The 16,937-nt window shown below is 41.7% G+C and overlaps 1 protein-coding gene across 2 annotated transcripts; it reads left to right on the top strand.

Annotated features, from left to right (window-relative positions):
* Positions 1-1,490: 1,490 nt before the first annotated feature.
* LOC118965194 (uncharacterized) lies at positions 1,491-15,318 on the top strand. Of its 2 annotated transcripts, XM_036981909.2 has the most exons (3): positions 1,491-1,567; positions 12,680-12,918; positions 13,429-15,318. In XM_036981909.2, the coding sequence occupies exons 2-3, from the start codon at positions 12,816-12,818 to the stop codon at positions 14,442-14,444; spliced, it is 1,119 nt and encodes a 372-aa protein (XP_036837804.2). In that variant the 5' UTR covers positions 1,491-1,567; positions 12,680-12,815; the 3' UTR covers positions 14,445-15,318. The 2 variants fall into 2 exon arrangements, with proteins under 2 accessions (XP_036837804.2, XP_090063248.1); XM_090207122.1 differs by lacking the exon at positions 1,491-1,567 and having other exon boundaries at positions 12,639-12,918.
* The last annotated feature ends 1,619 nt before the right edge of the window (positions 15,319-16,937 follow it).

The raw sequence follows: 16,937 nt of genomic DNA, 5'->3' as shown, positions 1-16,937 counted from the left end.
CTCAGATTTAGGAAGATGTGAAACTTTCCTTTTTACTCTATGAATTGTATTTGTCCATATACAGTGTTATGACAGTATACTTTTTAAAGAATGTGGGATAATTGGTATTATGGAAAATAAATACTAAAACTTTGGGAGCCATGCCATTCTTTAGAGGTTTACTCTACCTGCCAGATTGGGAAGATTATTCCATTTAAATACATCTGCTGTCATATTGTTAAGTAATGGAATAAAGTTATCTTTATATAGTGTTTTGTTATTTGTTGTCACTTATTAAGCGGCCAAAGTATTTCATATTTTGTGGTCTAATATTGGTCAGGTACATCAGGAGATAATCTGTAAATACAGGTACATCAGGAGATAATCTGTAAATACAGGTACATCAGGAGATCATCTGTAAATACAGGTACATCAGGAGATCATCTGTAAATACAGGTACATCAGGAGATCATCTGTAAATACAGGTACATCAGGAGATCATCTGTAAATACAGGTACATCAGGAGATCATCTGTAAATACAGGTACATCAGGAGATCATCTGTAAATACAGGTACATCAGGAGATCATCTGTAAATACAGGTACATCAGGAGATCATCTGTAAATACAGGTACATCAGGAGATCATCTGTAAATACAGGTACATCAGGAGATCATCTGTAAATACAGGTACATCAGGAGATCATCTGTAAATACAGGTACATCAGGAGATCATCTGTAAATACAGGTACATCAGGAGATCATCTGTAAATAAGTTTATTTTATATTCATGTTTACCAATACTGATACCTGTTACGTTTGGGTCCTGGCTAATTCTTTCTGCAAGCGGTTCAACTGCCAGTGCAAAACAGGAGGGAGAGGGGGGACAACCCTGTCTTGTTGTAAAGGCTTCCAGTGGGTTAACTGCCTGTTCAGGGGCAGAACGACAGATTTGTACCTTGTCAGCTGGGGGATTTGAACTTGCAACCTTTCGGTTACTAGTCCAATGCTCTAACCACTAGGCTACCCTGCCGCCCCTGCCCCCGCTGAGCCACAGGGCATCGTTTTATGGCCTGTGATGTAAACGGTAAACAGGCAAATGCGGCAAGGGAGGAATCGCTCTTCTCCAATAGAACAGTAATCTGTGCCTTTCTGTCCTTTAGTCAACAAGGTGCATCATCCAGAAACATACATCTCTTTCCATCAAATATTTGTTAGAATTTTTTTCATGTGAAAACACAGAATCCTGCTCATTGCGCCAAGTGCTTAATTACATCACTTTTGTTTTTGAGGAGACTTCTCTGTGGGCTTTGAATGTGGCACCTGGCTCCCATCTGGAAGGCAACCCAGTTCCAAAACGAATGACATCAATTTTCACCTCCTTGCAAAAACAAGCCAATCCGGGAGCCCAGGCCAGATTAATTGAATCCCCTCAATGCCGCTGTGTGTTCTGTCACAGACGTGATAATTACACAGATACAAAGATGAGTCCTCTATCCATCTCTATGGACTTGCACCATTGTTCAGAATAAAGAAAGCAGCAGATGTGAAGACGATCATTTTTGTTTCCGTTTCGATTTATTACTACAGGTTGGTAATAGCACGTTTACACTTCCTAATATCGACAGAACATGTCATAACATGATAGGTAACAAATCCGTCAAGGGATTACCAGATTGTGTTATTTCTGTGTCGTGATGAAAACGATTTTTACAAGTCATATAACTTGAGATTTGGGGTTTGTCTGAGTTAATGTACACAATTTCGTCAAGGTAATTTAAAAATAATATATTTATTTGAGATTTCTGAGTTCATTTTATATGGTTCTTGGTTGTGTAAAAAATAACTCTCACGAGCTGGTAAAATGGCGGCGACCGCTGTCTGCGTTTTAACGTCCAGACAGAAGACAGTGGACCCGATCATATATTTATGTAGTTGGTGCAGTATATTAACTAATATACATTTGTTCTAACTTATACCGTTATTTATTCGTTTACAATTGTACAATTTATGCTCCCCTCATATATAAACCACGTACAGAAGATGGTTTACTGCCTACTGTACATAGTAAAATGGTGCGCGCCAAATTTTAGTTCACATTTTGGTATGGCAAACGGCTGTGAGGATTTTTCTTCAATATTAATCAGATATGATCACAATTACAATCTTTAGAGAATGCAAATCTCATTTAATGTATGGAAAAACGTATTTGAGTGAACATTATCAAGCCAGCAGCAGGTGAAACAGAACCTGAATTATCTCCCCATCTCCCTGGTTTTATCTAGCTGCTATCACTGTCTAGGTTTAGGATAATTAGCCCATACCAGTGACAAACTTGGCTATGTTATTGATACATGGCAGGACCAAACAAAGGTTAGCTCACTTATTTTGTCAGCTAGAAAGAAACGGACACACATTTATTCAGAATAGGAGCAAGCTAAGGTTGGCTGATGCCTCTTCAACAAGAAACTGTGACAACATTGACCCTAAACTCCCAAAATAAACTTTCCCATTGAGCAAAATCCACAATCCACCCCTCTAAAGAAAACCTGGCTCCTGGACTACTCCAAAATGCCAACCGATCCACGATGGAATACATGGCCACATTTTGGTTTAGCAAACCATCCATCCACACACACACACACACACACAGTTTCGACCCCAGCCACAGGGCCTCTATACAGAGCCATGCCGAGACCTTTTGGGAAGCATGTGCTCAAGCTAAAAAAGGGCAGCCCCCCAAAAAAGTAATTCCCAGCAGCTTTGGTCACAGACTCATAGAGTACCTAGTCGTTAGAGTGTTGGGCCAGTAACCGAAAGGTTGCTGGATCGAATCCCTGAGCTGACAAGGAAAACATTTGTCGTTCTGCCCCTGAGCAAGGCATTTTAACCCACTGTTCCCCGGGCGCCGATGATGTGGATGTCAATTTAAGGCAGCCCCCCCCCCCCTCCACCTCTCTGATTCAGAGGGGTTGGGTTAAATTTGGAAGACACATTTCAGTTGAAGGCATTCAGTTGTACAACTGACTAGGTATCCCCCTGTCCTTTCCTAATACCCATAAAGCCTAGCAGTCAAACATGAAATGGTTCCAAATCATTTTCCCACCATTCATTTTTTCCCATAGGGGATTTTAGAAACACTTAAAATAAGGGCTGCGTTTCGCGTAGACTTATCCCGGCGTAACATTTTGATAACATGAAATACCCCCCCCCTCCAAAAAAGAAGCACTAATTAGCTTCTAATGTGGCTATCATAAAGAACTACAAATGCCATGTTGATCTGGATGAGACTGCCGGAAGTGAAGAAAAAGTAAGAATATCTGGATTAACTATATAACGTTAGCTAAATGTATTAATGGATCAATTGGCTACATTTATTTAAATGACCAATTCTGTGTACCGTCTTGTGCAAGTTTTAAATTGACATAATACCTGTTAGCAAAAGGTGTCAGCTCGAGATGACGTGCAGGAGCTTGCAGGGAATTGTAGTTTTTCATGATGTCTACGTTGACGCTAATTAGCATTTTCAAATCTGAGAGGAAATAGAGCCAAATATATTGGAGGGAAAAAAGGTTGCCTCGTCCGAGAGAGATTTACATGGTTATTAATAAATCCCCTATGATCTGGCCACAGTTCCTGACATTGTACAGCTCTTATTCTGTAATTTCTGGATTTAAAAAAATTATTTCTGGTTTTCTGTGGCTTCATCCAAATTGTGTTCTTATTCAGACTCTTGAAATATTTGCTCTATACAGGCAAAATGTTCCCACAACATGGGAATGTAACTCCGCTCCTTTGTAAAGACAGCAAATAAATGTTGTGTATGTATGGTACATGTTCTTTATGTGCCCTTCAATACACATGAATGACACAAATCCTAATAGAAATCCCCTATGGATTGGAACCATTTCCTTTCTTGGCCGCTAGGTTTTATGGGTATTATGACACCAACACTGTGGGGCTCTATTGAGCTATTATTACAAGGGGAAAGCATCACCATCTGAGGAGTAAAGTATTCAGATAAACTATTTAGAACAGGAAATGCATTGAGGTTTAAAAAGGCTTCTGAATTCCAGTCAAAATAGAAGATTGTAAAAACTTACTGTGGCCTACCATGACTATATCCAACCCAACTCTATGTGTTGCCACTATCATGTATCCTACCATGACTATATCCAACCCAACTCTATGTGTTGCCACTATCATGTATCCTACCATGACTATATCCAACCCAACTCCATTTGTTGCCACTATCGTGTATCCTACCATGACTATATCCAACCCAACTCTGTGTTGCCACTATCGTGTATCCTACCATGACTATATCCAACCCAACTCCATTTGTTGCCACTATCGTGATTCCTACCATGACTATATCCAACCCAACTCCATTTGTTGCCACTATCGTGTATCCCAGTGGTTTGCAAACTTTTTTGACCCGTGACCCACAAAAAGGAGTGGTACAATATTGTGCAATATGCGTGCACACGCCAACATGAGTGCACAATTGCTACGCAAATGTAACCTGTCATTACAGCCATAACATGCACGCTAGGCTACAGAAACAAACTGTGTTTTAACACCTGCATTTGGAGCTGAAAGTCATTCTTGGTAGCAGGCTATATCATGTCACTTCTCTGGAGTCCAGAGCAGAATCAACTAGGGATATATCATGTCACTTCTCTGGAGTCCAGAGCAGAATCAACTAGGGATGTATCATGTCACTTCTCTAGAGTCTAGACCAGAATCAACTAGGGATATATCATGTCACTTCTCTGGAGTCCAGAGCAGAATCAACTAGGGATATATCATGTCAGAATCATACAGCTACTTGTAGAAGAGGAGGTTGCAGGATCAGATGGAAAGCATGTGCTGTCTACACCAGCCATCACTGTGGAGGGCAGCCTGTCTGCAGAGTGCATATGCTTGTTGCCAGCCGGTTACTGTGGAGGGCAGCCTGCCTGCAGAGTGCATATGCTTGTTGCCAGCCGGGTACTGTGGAGGGCAGCCTGTCTGCAGAGTGCATATGCTTGTTGCCAGCCCTGTTCTTCCAAACAAATATCATAATAAATTCTCCATGTTAAATCTTCATCCTATGATATTGAAGGCAGTGTGATGTAACAGCTGCTTATCTATAGACATATAGCCAGTAGGCACCCAAACAAGGCCTGTATGAAATGGGAAAATTATCAATCAAATCACCGAGTTTTGGCAAAGATGAGTCAGTAGTAGAGATGAGTCAGTAGTAGAGATGAGTCAGTAGTAGAGATGAGTCAGTAGTAGAGATGAGTCGGTAGGTAGAAGAGACGAGTCGGTAGGTAGTAGAGATGAGTAGGTAGGTAGTAGAGATGAGTCAGTAGTAGAGATGAGTAGGTAGGTAGTAGAGATGAGTCGGTAGTAGAGATGAGTCGGTAGTAGAGATGAGTCGGTAGGTAGTAGAGATGAGTCAGTAGTAGAGATGAGTAGGTAGGTAGTAGAGATGAGTCGGTAGTAGAGATGAGTCGGTAGGTAGTAGAGACGAGTCGGTAGGTAGTAGAGATGAGTCAGTAGTAGAGATGAGTAGGTAGGTAGTAGAGATGAGTCGGTAGTAGAGATGAGTCGGTAGTAGAGATGAGTCGGTAGGTAGTAGAGATGAGTCGGTAGGTAGTAGAGATGAGTCAGTAGTAGAGATGAGTCAGTAGTAGAGATGAGTAGGTAGGTAGTAGAGATGAGTAGGTAGGTAGTAGAGATGAGTCGGTAGTAGAGATGAGTCAGTAGTAGAGGTAGTAGAGATGAGCCGGTAGTAGAGATGAGCCGGTAGTAGAGATGAGTCAGTAGTAGAGGTAGTAGAGATGAGCCGGTAGTAGAGATGAGCCAGTAGTAGAGGTAGTAGAGATGAGCCGGTAGTAGAGATGAGCCGGTAGTAGAGATGAGTCAGTAGTAGAGGTAGTAGAGATGAGCCGGTAGTAGAGATGAGCCGGTAGTAGAGATGAGTCAGTAGTAGAGGTAGTAGAGATGAGCCGGTAGTAGAGATGAGTCGGTAGTAGAGATGAGTAGGTAGGTAGTAGAGATGAGTAGGTAGGTAGTAGAGATGAGTAGGTAGTAGAGATGAGTAGGTAGGTAGTAGAGATGAGTAGGTAGGTAGTAGAGATGAGTAGGTAGGTAGTAGAGATGAGTCGTAGTAGAGATGAGTAGGTAGGTAGTAGAGATGAGTAGGTAGGTAGTAGAGATGAGTCAGTAGTAGAGATGAGTAGGTAGGTAGTAGAGATGAGTCGGTAGTAGAGATGAGTAGGTAGGTAGTAGAGATGAGTCGGTAGTAGAGATGAGTCGGTAGTAGAGGTAGTAGAGATGAGCCGGTAGTAGAGATGAGTAGGTAGGTAGTAGAGATGAGTAGGTAGGTAGTAGAGATGAGTCGGTAGTAGAGATGAGTAGGTAGGTAGTAGAGATGAGTCGGTAGTAGAGATGAGTAGGTAGGTAGTAGAGATGAGTCGGTAGTAGAGATGAGTAGGTAGGTAGTAGAGATGAGTCGGTAGTAGAGATGAGTAGGTAGGTAGTAGAGATGAGTCGGTAGTAGAGATGAGTAGGTAGGTAGTAGAGATGATTCGGTAGTAGAGATGAGTAGGTAAAAAAAAGCTGACCACGACTCCATTTTGTTGATCCCTGCCTACAGACAGAAACTAAAACAAGAGGCTCCCACGCTGAGGTCTGTCCAACGCTGGTCCGACCAAGCTGACTCCACACTCCAAGACTGCTTCCATCACGTGGACTGGGAGATGTTTCGTATTGCGTCAGATAACAACATTGACGAATACGCTGATTCGGTGTGCGAGTTCATTAGAACGTGCGTTGAAGATGTCGTTCCCATAGCAACGATTAAAACATTCCCTAACCAGAAACCGTGGATTGATGGCAGCATTCGTGCGAAACTGAAAGCGCGAACCACTGCTTTTAATCAGGGCAAGGTGTCTGGTAACATGACCGAATACAAACAGTGCAGCTATTCCCTCCGCAAGGCTATCAAACAAGCTAAGCGCCAGTACAGAGACAAAGTAGAATCTCAATTCAACGGCTCAGACACAAGAGGCATGTGGCAGGGTCTACAGTCAATCACGGACTACAGGAAGAAACCCAGCCCAGTCACGGACCAGGATGTCTTGCTCCCAGGCAGACTAAATAACTTTTTTGCCCGCTTTGAGGACAATACAGTGCCACTGACACGGCCTGCAACGAAAACATGCGGTCTCTCCTTCACTGCAGCCGAGGTGAGTAAGACATTTAAACGTGTTAACCCTCGCAAGGCTGCAGGCCCAGATGGCATCCCCAGCCGCGCCCTCAGAGCATGCGCAGACCAGCTGGCCGGTGTGTTTACGGACATATTCAATCAATCCCTATACCAGTCTGCTGTTCCCACATGCTTCAAGAGGGCCACCATTGTTCCTGTTCCCAAGAAAGCTAAGGTAACTGAGCTAAATGACTACCGCCCCGTAGCACTCACATCCGTCATCATGAAGTGCTTTGAGAGACTAGTCAAGGACCATATCACCTCCACCCTACCTGACACCCTAGACCCACTCCAATTTGCTTACCGCCCAAATAGGTCCACAGACGATGCAATCTCAACCACACTGCACACTGCCCTAACCCATCTGGACAAGAGGAATACCTATGTGAGAATGCTGTTCATCGACTACAGCTCGGCATTCAACACCATAGTACCCTCCAAGCTCGTCATCAAGCTCGAGACCCTGGGTCTCGACCCCGCCCTGTGCAACTGGGTACTGGACTTCCTGACGGGCCGCCCCCAGGTGGTGAGGGTAGGCAACAACATCTCCTCCCCGCTGATCCTCAACACTGGGGCCCCACAAGGTTGCGTTCTGAGCCCTCTCCTGTACTCCCTGTTCACCCACGACTGCGTGGCCACGCACGCCTCCAACTCAATCATCAAGTTTGCGGACGACACAACAGTGGTAGGCTTGATTACCAACAACGATGAGACGGCCTACAGGGAGGAGGTGAGGGCCCTCGGAGTGTGGTGTCAGGAAAACAACCTCACACTTAACGTCAACAAAACAAAGGAGATGATTGTGGACTTCAGGAAACAGCAGAGGGAACACCCCCCTATCCACATCGATGGAACAGTAGTGGAGAGGGTAGCAAGTTTTAAGTTCCTCGGCATACACATCACAGACAAACTGAATTGGTCCACTCACACAGACAGCATCGTGAAGAAGGCGCAGCAGCGCCTCTTCAACCTCAGGAGGCTGAAGAAATTCGGCTTGTCACCAAAAGCACTCACAAACTTCTACAGATGCACAATCGAGAGCATCCTGGCGGGCTGTATCACCGCCTGGTATGGCAACTGCACCGCCCTCAACCGTAAGGCTCTCCAGAGGGTAGTGAGGTCTGCACAACGCATCACCGGGGGCAAACTACCTGCCCTCCAGGACACCTACACCACCCGATGTCACAGGAAGGCCATAAAGATCATCAAGGACATCAACCACCCGAGCCACTGCCTGTTCACCCCGCTATCATCCAGAAGGCGAGGTCAGTACAGGTGCATCAAAGCTGGGACCGAGAGACTGAAAAACAGCTTCTATCTCAAGGCCATCAGACTGTTAAACAGCCACCACTAACACTGAGTGGCTGCTGCCAACACACTGACACTGACTCAACTCCAGCCACTTTAATAATGGGAATTGATGGGAAATGATGTAAATATATCACTAGCCACTTTAAACAATGCTACCTTATATAAATGTTACTTACCCTACATTATTCATCTCATATGCATACGTATATACTGTACTCTATATCATCGACGGTATCCTTATGTAATACATGTATCACTAGCCACTTTATACTATACTATGCCACTTTGTTTACATACTCATCTCATTTGTACATACTGTACCCGATACCATCTACTGTATCTTGCCTATGCTGCTCTGTACCATCACTCATTCATATATCCTTATGTACATATTCTTTATCCCCTTACACTGTGTACAAGACAGTAGTTTTGGAATTGTTAGTTAGATTACTTGTTATTACTGCATTGTCGGAACTAGAAGCACAAGCATTTCGCTACACTCGCATTAACATCTGCTAACCATGTGTATGTGACAAATAAAATTTGATTTGATTTGATTTGAGGTAGTAGAGATGAGTAGGTAGGTAGTAGAGATGAGTCAGTAGTAGAGATGAGTAGGTAGGTAGTAGAGATGAGTCAGTAGTAGAGATGAGTAGGTAGGTAGTAGAGATGAGTCGGTAGTAGAGATGAGTAGGTAGGTAGTAGAGATGAGTCGGTAGTAGAGATGAGTAGGTAGGTAGTAGAGATGAGTCGGTAGTAGAGATGAGTAGGTAGGTAGTAGAGATGAGTCGGTAGTAGAGATGAGTAGGTAGGTAGTAGAGATGAGTCGGTAGTAGAGATGAGTCGGTAGTAGAGATGAGTAGGTAGGTAGTAGAGATGAGTCGGTAGGTAGTAGAGATGAGTCGGTAGTAGAGATGAGTCGGTAGGTAGTAGAGATGAGTCGGTAGTAGAGATGAGTAGGTAGGTAGTAGAGATGAGTCAGTAGGTAGGTAGTAGAGATGAGTCGGTAGTAGAGATGAGTAGGTAGGTAGTAGAGATGAGTCGGTAGTAGAGATGAGTCGGTAGTAGAGATGAGTAGGTAGTAGAGATGAGTAGGTAGGTAGTAGAGATGAGTAGGTAGGTAGTAGACATGAGTCGGTAGTAGAGGTAGTAGAGATGAGTCGGTAGTAGAGATGAGTCGGTAGTAGAGATGAGTACGGGTCAGCTGACAGAGGAATGGATGAGACTGAGGCAGGAATTCCTTTAACCATAAAGTGGTGTATTTACTGGGTAGTCTGTGTTGCATCACACAGGAAACAGAATAACATGTATCCAATCAAATTCATAATCACAAAGACCCAATCATAACAATCATTCATTATTAACATAATTAGGTAATTCAGCAATTCAGTTCAATAAGAAGTCAATAGGAATCATCCTTGAGTTATTTAGGCTCGTAACTATTCATCATAATCATGAGAAGAATATAAATAATTAAATCAGTGATCGGTAATTCAGTCTATAATCCCCATCAGTTTGATATCAGAATCGATCAGTTCAGCAAACAATGACGTTTCATATTTCATCCTTTCATGTTTGTCCTCATATGTACATGTCATTTCATTACATATTAACATACATATATCGATGACATAACTGGCCTGTGATGACTGGCCTGGCCTGCCATTTACATTACACAATAGGTTTGAAGCGTGCGCTCCAAGCCGCGTTCCGCTGTAATAACTATAAACAATAACTGATGGCCCGCTCTCCCGATCTCAACGGATAGTTCAGATGAAAGGTAACACATTCGGTGGATTTACGGACGCACAGAACGTCTGGATTAGACGGAGTTAAAGAAGAGGAAGCAGCGAGCTCGGTCGATGGCGATTTCCTCCTTTTAATGAGTTGAGATCTGTCGGACATTTCCACCTGACCTAATTAAAGCGCCCCTGGCCCAGCTGAGCAAAGTGGCCATGAATTAAAGGATTCTTCCACCAACGCCTTTTGTACAGTCATTGATCAACAATCAAGACGTGCAACGTTTTGGTTCTGAAGCATGGATGAGAATGTATAAAAGACTTGCGGGCAGTGGGTTCAGAACAACAACAAAAAAACATATATATATATATTACACACACCACCGCCGAAAAGTGCATTTTGGACACTGGAAGGGCAAAAGGGAATGTGCTCTGCAGAGGGAGAGCCCTTTCTGTGCACGTACCTGTCTCTATACGTAAACATTAATCTCCATCGTGACCAAAACTACTATTTTATCCCGTATGTTTGCACGATTTATAGTATGACAGCGCCAGAAGTTAGCTACTAACATCTAGCAGACATGTTACTTCAGCGTTAATCGTTGTGGTTAGGTTTAAAAATCACATTAAGAAGAGATGGCCAAGTTGATTTAGATGGAACACGTGAGCTGAATGCGGTAGCTCTGTAGTTAGCTAGCCTTAGCATAGTAAACTAGCACTGCCACTTACCCGGTGAAACTATAATGCTCTGTCTCTGCTGCTGCTGGCTGTTTGTGATACTTTCTAACCACGTTGTTGGTATGGACAGCATCCAATTTGAAAAGTAACGTTGTGCTGAAGCCCTCCTTCCATTGTTGATAGCCATGAAAGTTAAATGTCCCCCGCAGATTGACGAGTCGATGTCAAATTCGCCCGCACTTTTTAAAGCGTTTCATTTGCGTGGCCATTGAGAAAATCACATTTGCACAGCAAGCGTTGCTACAACCTGCTACCACACAAAGCTTGGTCCTCTTGATGAATAAAAATGCAATTGCTAGCTAGCTCTATCCATAATACTAACCCACACGGTTGTTTTGTTTACCCACGAGGACAGCGCATTCAGAAAGTATTCAGACCCTTTTTCTTTTCCCACATTTTGTTACGTTACAGCCGTATTCTAAAATGGATGAAATAAAATGTTTTCCGCATCAATCTACACACAATACCCCATAATGACATCACAATACCCCATAATGACATCACAATACCCCATAATGACAAAGCGAAACAGGCTTTGAAAGATTTTTTTGCAAATGAAAAATCAATAAATAACAGAAATACCTTATTTGGGTACATATTCAGACCCTTTGCTATGAGACTCGAAATTGAGCTCAGGTGCATCCTGTTTCCATTGATCATCCTTGAGATGTTTCTACAACTTGAGTGGAGTCCACCTGGGGTAAATTCAATACTTGGACATGATTTGGAAAGGCATATACCTATTTATATAAGGTCCCACAGTTGACAGTGCATGTCAGAGCAAAAGCCAAGCCATTTGGTAGAAGGAATTGTCCGTAGAGCGCCGAGACAGTAGTTGGTATAGTAATAATTTAGGCTAATAATATAACTCAATCTCTGCTTGCAAAAAAGACTGTTCAATGCATGGCTGAGCACGTAGGTCCATAGAATAGGCGAGCTATATCAGATACGTTTCTTGGCCTTTTAGAAAGATATTTAATGCTATTCTAGTACACTCTATATGACTGGACACATTAGAAGAATATTTGTCAAATCGAAAAAAGATCCTGGGTAGCCTAGTCTACTCTGCTAACAATGACAAACAGATCAATACAAATGACGTATCCTTAAAATAGGCCTACGAGAAGGGGAGACGCACAAATTTGTCAGTTATGTCTGAGTGTTGGAGTGTGCCCCTTGCCGTCTGTAAATGAATACATAACAAACTAGAAAATCATCAGCTTAATATTAGGAATTTGATGTATGACATTTACTTTAACTTTTTACTTTCACTCAAGTATGAATATTTAGTACTTTTTCCACCACTGACCAATGGTTTTTGAGTGAAACAATACAGTGTAGACAAGGTTATTCAGTAAAATAGTACATAGTGCTCCCTACAGCATACTGTAACCTTGTACTAGATGGTTTGTGATTCATTTATGCATTATTTGAATGTAGGAAATCTACTATAGGTTAAGTGCACTTACGTTGTGTAATTTAACGTGTGCACTCGTCTAATGTGAATGAATGTTGTCAATGCTTAGCTACTTGAGCTGTTGAAATGAGATAGTTGAAAAATGAAATATATTTTTTTTAGAATAAGAAAGTGCCAGAACTGTCAAGAAAATAACTTTTGTGTCCGTTTCTCTTTAATACTACTGGCCAACTCAGATTAAGTCTGAGGCTGGTAACATCAACAGTGAGGACAAACCAGCCTGCCTCTCTCCTTCCGCACTTGAGTCCAAGCCTACAGTCACTGGGTCCTGATTGTGACAGTGGAGCCCAGTTTACACTGCAGGATCCAGAGATGGCATCAGTGAAGCTGGAAGACTGCAGTCAAACACTGGAGCTGAATGTCAACATTAAAGATGAAGAAGAGGAGGAGAAGATTGGGACATCTGTTAGTCATGGTAAGAGCAGGTTCTATCTCTCTATGAGTTATCTTCATAAGCTAGACCTCCATAAGCTATCACCCAGTCTTGCTAGGTAGTATTCTGTAATTCTGACTCACACATGACCCCTGACATTCTATTGCTTGTGTATTTCATTCCAACTTCCCACTGTGCATGAAATGTTACAGTAGAACTGTTTCATGATGAACTGTTTCAGTGAGAAGGTAGATGTTACTTCATTCTACTGAGACTTGCATAGTTTGACACTAGTATTGTCAGAATTTGTTTGATTAAATTCCAGTTATTTCAGGAAGATCACTGAAATTACAATTCTCTTCAATGCCTTTCAAAGAGGAACATTTGAAATAGAAATTTGGTTTATTTGAATTGACTAATTAAAAATTGAAATTGACCCCAACCCTGGTAGTTACTAACCCTTGTGATAATGAGTGGAGGATGATATGGCATGTATACATTTGACATGAATATCACACCAACTGACTGGTTCTTCTGATGTTGTTCACACAGGAGACCATGTTGAGACATTATCTACATCCAGAGAGCAACAGCAGGAAGATCACAGAGCTAAGAAGTCTCACCACTGCCCACATTGTGAGGAGATTTTCCCATTTCTATCAAAGCTAAAAATACACCTACAAATACACACAGGAGAGAAGCCTTATTCCTGCACTGACTGTGGGACGCACTTCACAACATCAAAGGCTCTGACAGTTCATCAGAGAGTGCACACTGGAGAGAAGCCTTACTCCTGCTCTGACTGTGGGAAGAGTTTCTCAGGATTGGGTCACTTAAAAAGACACCAACGTATACACACAGGAGAGAAGCCTTACTCCTGCTCTGACTGTGGAAAGAGTTTCTCGCAACTGAGCAGCTTAAACTCGCACAAACATATACACACGGGAGAGAAGCCTTACTACTGCTCTGACTGTGGAAAATGCTTCACAGCATCATTTGAGTTAAAAGTTCATCAGAGGACACACACAGGAGAGAAGCCTTACTACTGCTCTGACTGTGGGATGAGTTTCTCTCAACAGAGTAGCTTAAAGTCACACCAACGTATACACACAGGAGAGAAGCCTTACTCCTGCTCTGATTGTGGGAAGACTTTCTCTCATCAAAGCAGCTTAAAATCACACCAACATATACATAAAGCAGAGAAGCCTTACTCCTGCTCTGACTGTGGGAAGTACTTCACAACATCAGCTGAGCTAAAAGTTCACCAGAGAACACACACAGGAGAGAAGCCTTACTGCTGCTCTGACTGTGGGAAGAGTTTCTCTCAACAGAGCAACTTAAAAACACACCAACTTATACATACAGGAGAGAAACCTTTCTCATGCTCTGACTGTGTGAAGTGCTTCACAACATCATCTGAGCTAAAAGTTCACCGGAGAACACACACGGGAGAGAAGCCTTACTCCTGCTCTGACTGTGGGAAGAGTTTCTCTCAACAGAGCAACTTAATAACACACCAACGTATACATAAAGGAAAGAAGCCTCATCAGTTCTCTCAGGCCAGTTAAGATTAGTCACTCCATCACTTCATTCTCATCTCATAAAGGAAGTGGTAACAGTGAATTTGATAACATTACGAGAGAGTAACACACTGTTGTAATCCTATTGTTTCTCACTGTGAGAACTGTGCAGAGAAAAGGGAGCATTATAGAACATTAGCCTCTCTTTACTTTACTGATCAGTATTCACCTTGTCAGTTCCAGTGTGTTTTGTTAGCTTCTACTGTAAAGATATTGAGATTACCTTGGATTTGCCCTTATCGTTGAAAACCCTCTGAGAGATCTCTTGTTAAAACAATGGAGGGAGGTACTGCTTCCCTCTGCAGTTTTCTGTTGGAATGAGTTAGTAGACACAACATGCGTCAGATAGAGATGGTGTGATGATCAGTTTTCTGTGGGAATGAGTTAGTAGACACAACATGTGTCAGATAGAGATGGTGTGATGATCAGTTTTCTGTGGGAATGAGTTAGTAGACAACGTGTCAGATAGAGATGGTGTGATGATCAGTTTTCTGTGGGAATGAGATACAACATGTGTCAGATAGAGATGGTGTGATGATCAGTTTTCTGTGGGAATGAGTTAGTAGACACAACATGTGTCAGATAGAGATGGTGTGATGATCAGTTTTCTGTGGGAATGAGTTAGTAGACACATGTCAGATAGAGATGATGTGATGATCAGTTTTCACCTTTAGTTTGGGTGGATACTTTTATTCCTACTAAATGTTTTTTGTTTAATGATACACAGGTTATAAAACAAAGGGGTTTATTAAATTGTCTTTTAAAACTAGATTCACTATTTTAGTCATTGATGATTAATGTATTTGGATAACTGCAATGAATGTCATTGAATTACTACTGAAAAATAAATGTTCTACATACATTTTTGCTGGTCAACCTCTGGGTTATCTTTACAGAAAATACAATGTTTTTGTTGCCATTCAAAATATATTTACATGAATCTACTCAAAAAACATGTCAATACACCTTTACACATCACCACGGGGACAAGCCACTTTGCTAGCCACCAATATTTTTCTACAATGCATACAAATATATGGTAATCAGTATAAAGGACTTACATGTTTTCTTATGTAAAACCAGTTAAATAAAATTAAAAACGTATTTGTCTATTTTCATTTCCAATAGTTTTATAAGGTGCCACAGTCCACAGCATTACCACAACAATTCAAGAATGGCCCACTTACTATTGGGGAATTAGAATTCAAGAATTCTATTTAGCATTTTGGGACAAAGTAGCTCCCGTGTTTACACATGACAACACATATGTCACTTAATTCAGTGCTTCCTAGTTCCATGTATCAAACAGTTATTTCAGTTATACTAAAATCTGTCAAATCTGTAGGATCCCCTGCTGTTTACAAGGTGCACCTGTGTAATGATCATGCTGTTTAAATCAGCTTCAGGTGGATGGATTATCTTGGCAAAGGAGAAATGCTCACTAAAAGGGATGTAACCAAATTTGTGCACAAAAGTTAAGAGAAATAAGCTTTTTGTGCATGTAGAACATTTCTTAAAATTTTTACATGTTGCGCTTATATTTTTGTTCAGTATAGTCTGAACATGTAAACTTTTTTTTATGGAAAATAAATGCATGTTTCTGGTCGATGCACCTAGCTGCCTTGTTGACAACATAACAGAGAGGCAAAGATTACTGTTTGGAGGGCTCCTCCCTCCCTGCTTTTTGCACTCAGTGAGAGCACACAATTAAAAATGTTTTAAGTACTATTAATTTAACAAAATGATGAATATGCTTGGGTTGACTGCACAATGTTATTTCAATACGGTTCAATAAGGATAGAAGATAGAATAGTCAAACAGGGAGAAACCAAAATGGAGGTCTGGTGAGGTGACCAAACAATAGTGACACTACATGGAACATTCATTCTTGAACTGAGGTGGCCTTCCATCTTGCAAACCCTTTCATAAACCCCATTGTTAGAGTTTAATATACTGTATCCCCAGTACTATATTGAGCATCAGGCTGTCGAAACGCAGTTTGGTTATGTAAATAGTCTTGTAGAACTGTGGTATTGATGGTCCATTTGAGGGTGAGTCATTAATATGAATGTTCAGAGTGAAAGAGCTGTGAACTCTCCTGTGATGGCCCACGTCTACCACAACCTTTCCTATTGTGTTAGTCAGCACCACAGCATTTTAGGAAGCCAGTGTTCAAAATGTAAAAAATATATAAAAAAAATCAACAACCCCCCCTCCCAAAAAAAATCTGGAAAACATTGAAGAACCACAGCACAATGACATGAAGGTGGAAGAATGGCGCTGCTAAAATCAAACATTAATCTCCTGAGTACAAACCATCGAATCTTGAGTACATACCTAGTCCCCTGAATACAAACCTAGTAATCTTACATACAGGCCTTCAAATAGTGAACTACTCTTTTAATGGACTGGTAGGTGCTATGAAAGGGGTGTTTAAAAAAATGAAATCTTTGTATTTCCTTCATTAGTCCATTGTTATTA

The sequence above is a fragment of the Oncorhynchus mykiss genome, chromosome 18 (genome assembly GCF_057628025.1).
Source record: "Oncorhynchus mykiss isolate SJ-2025 chromosome 18, ASM5762802v1, whole genome shotgun sequence".
Lineage (NCBI taxonomy): Eukaryota > Metazoa > Chordata > Actinopteri > Salmoniformes > Salmonidae > Oncorhynchus > Oncorhynchus mykiss.
This window is presented reverse-complemented; position numbering and strand designations above follow the sequence as displayed.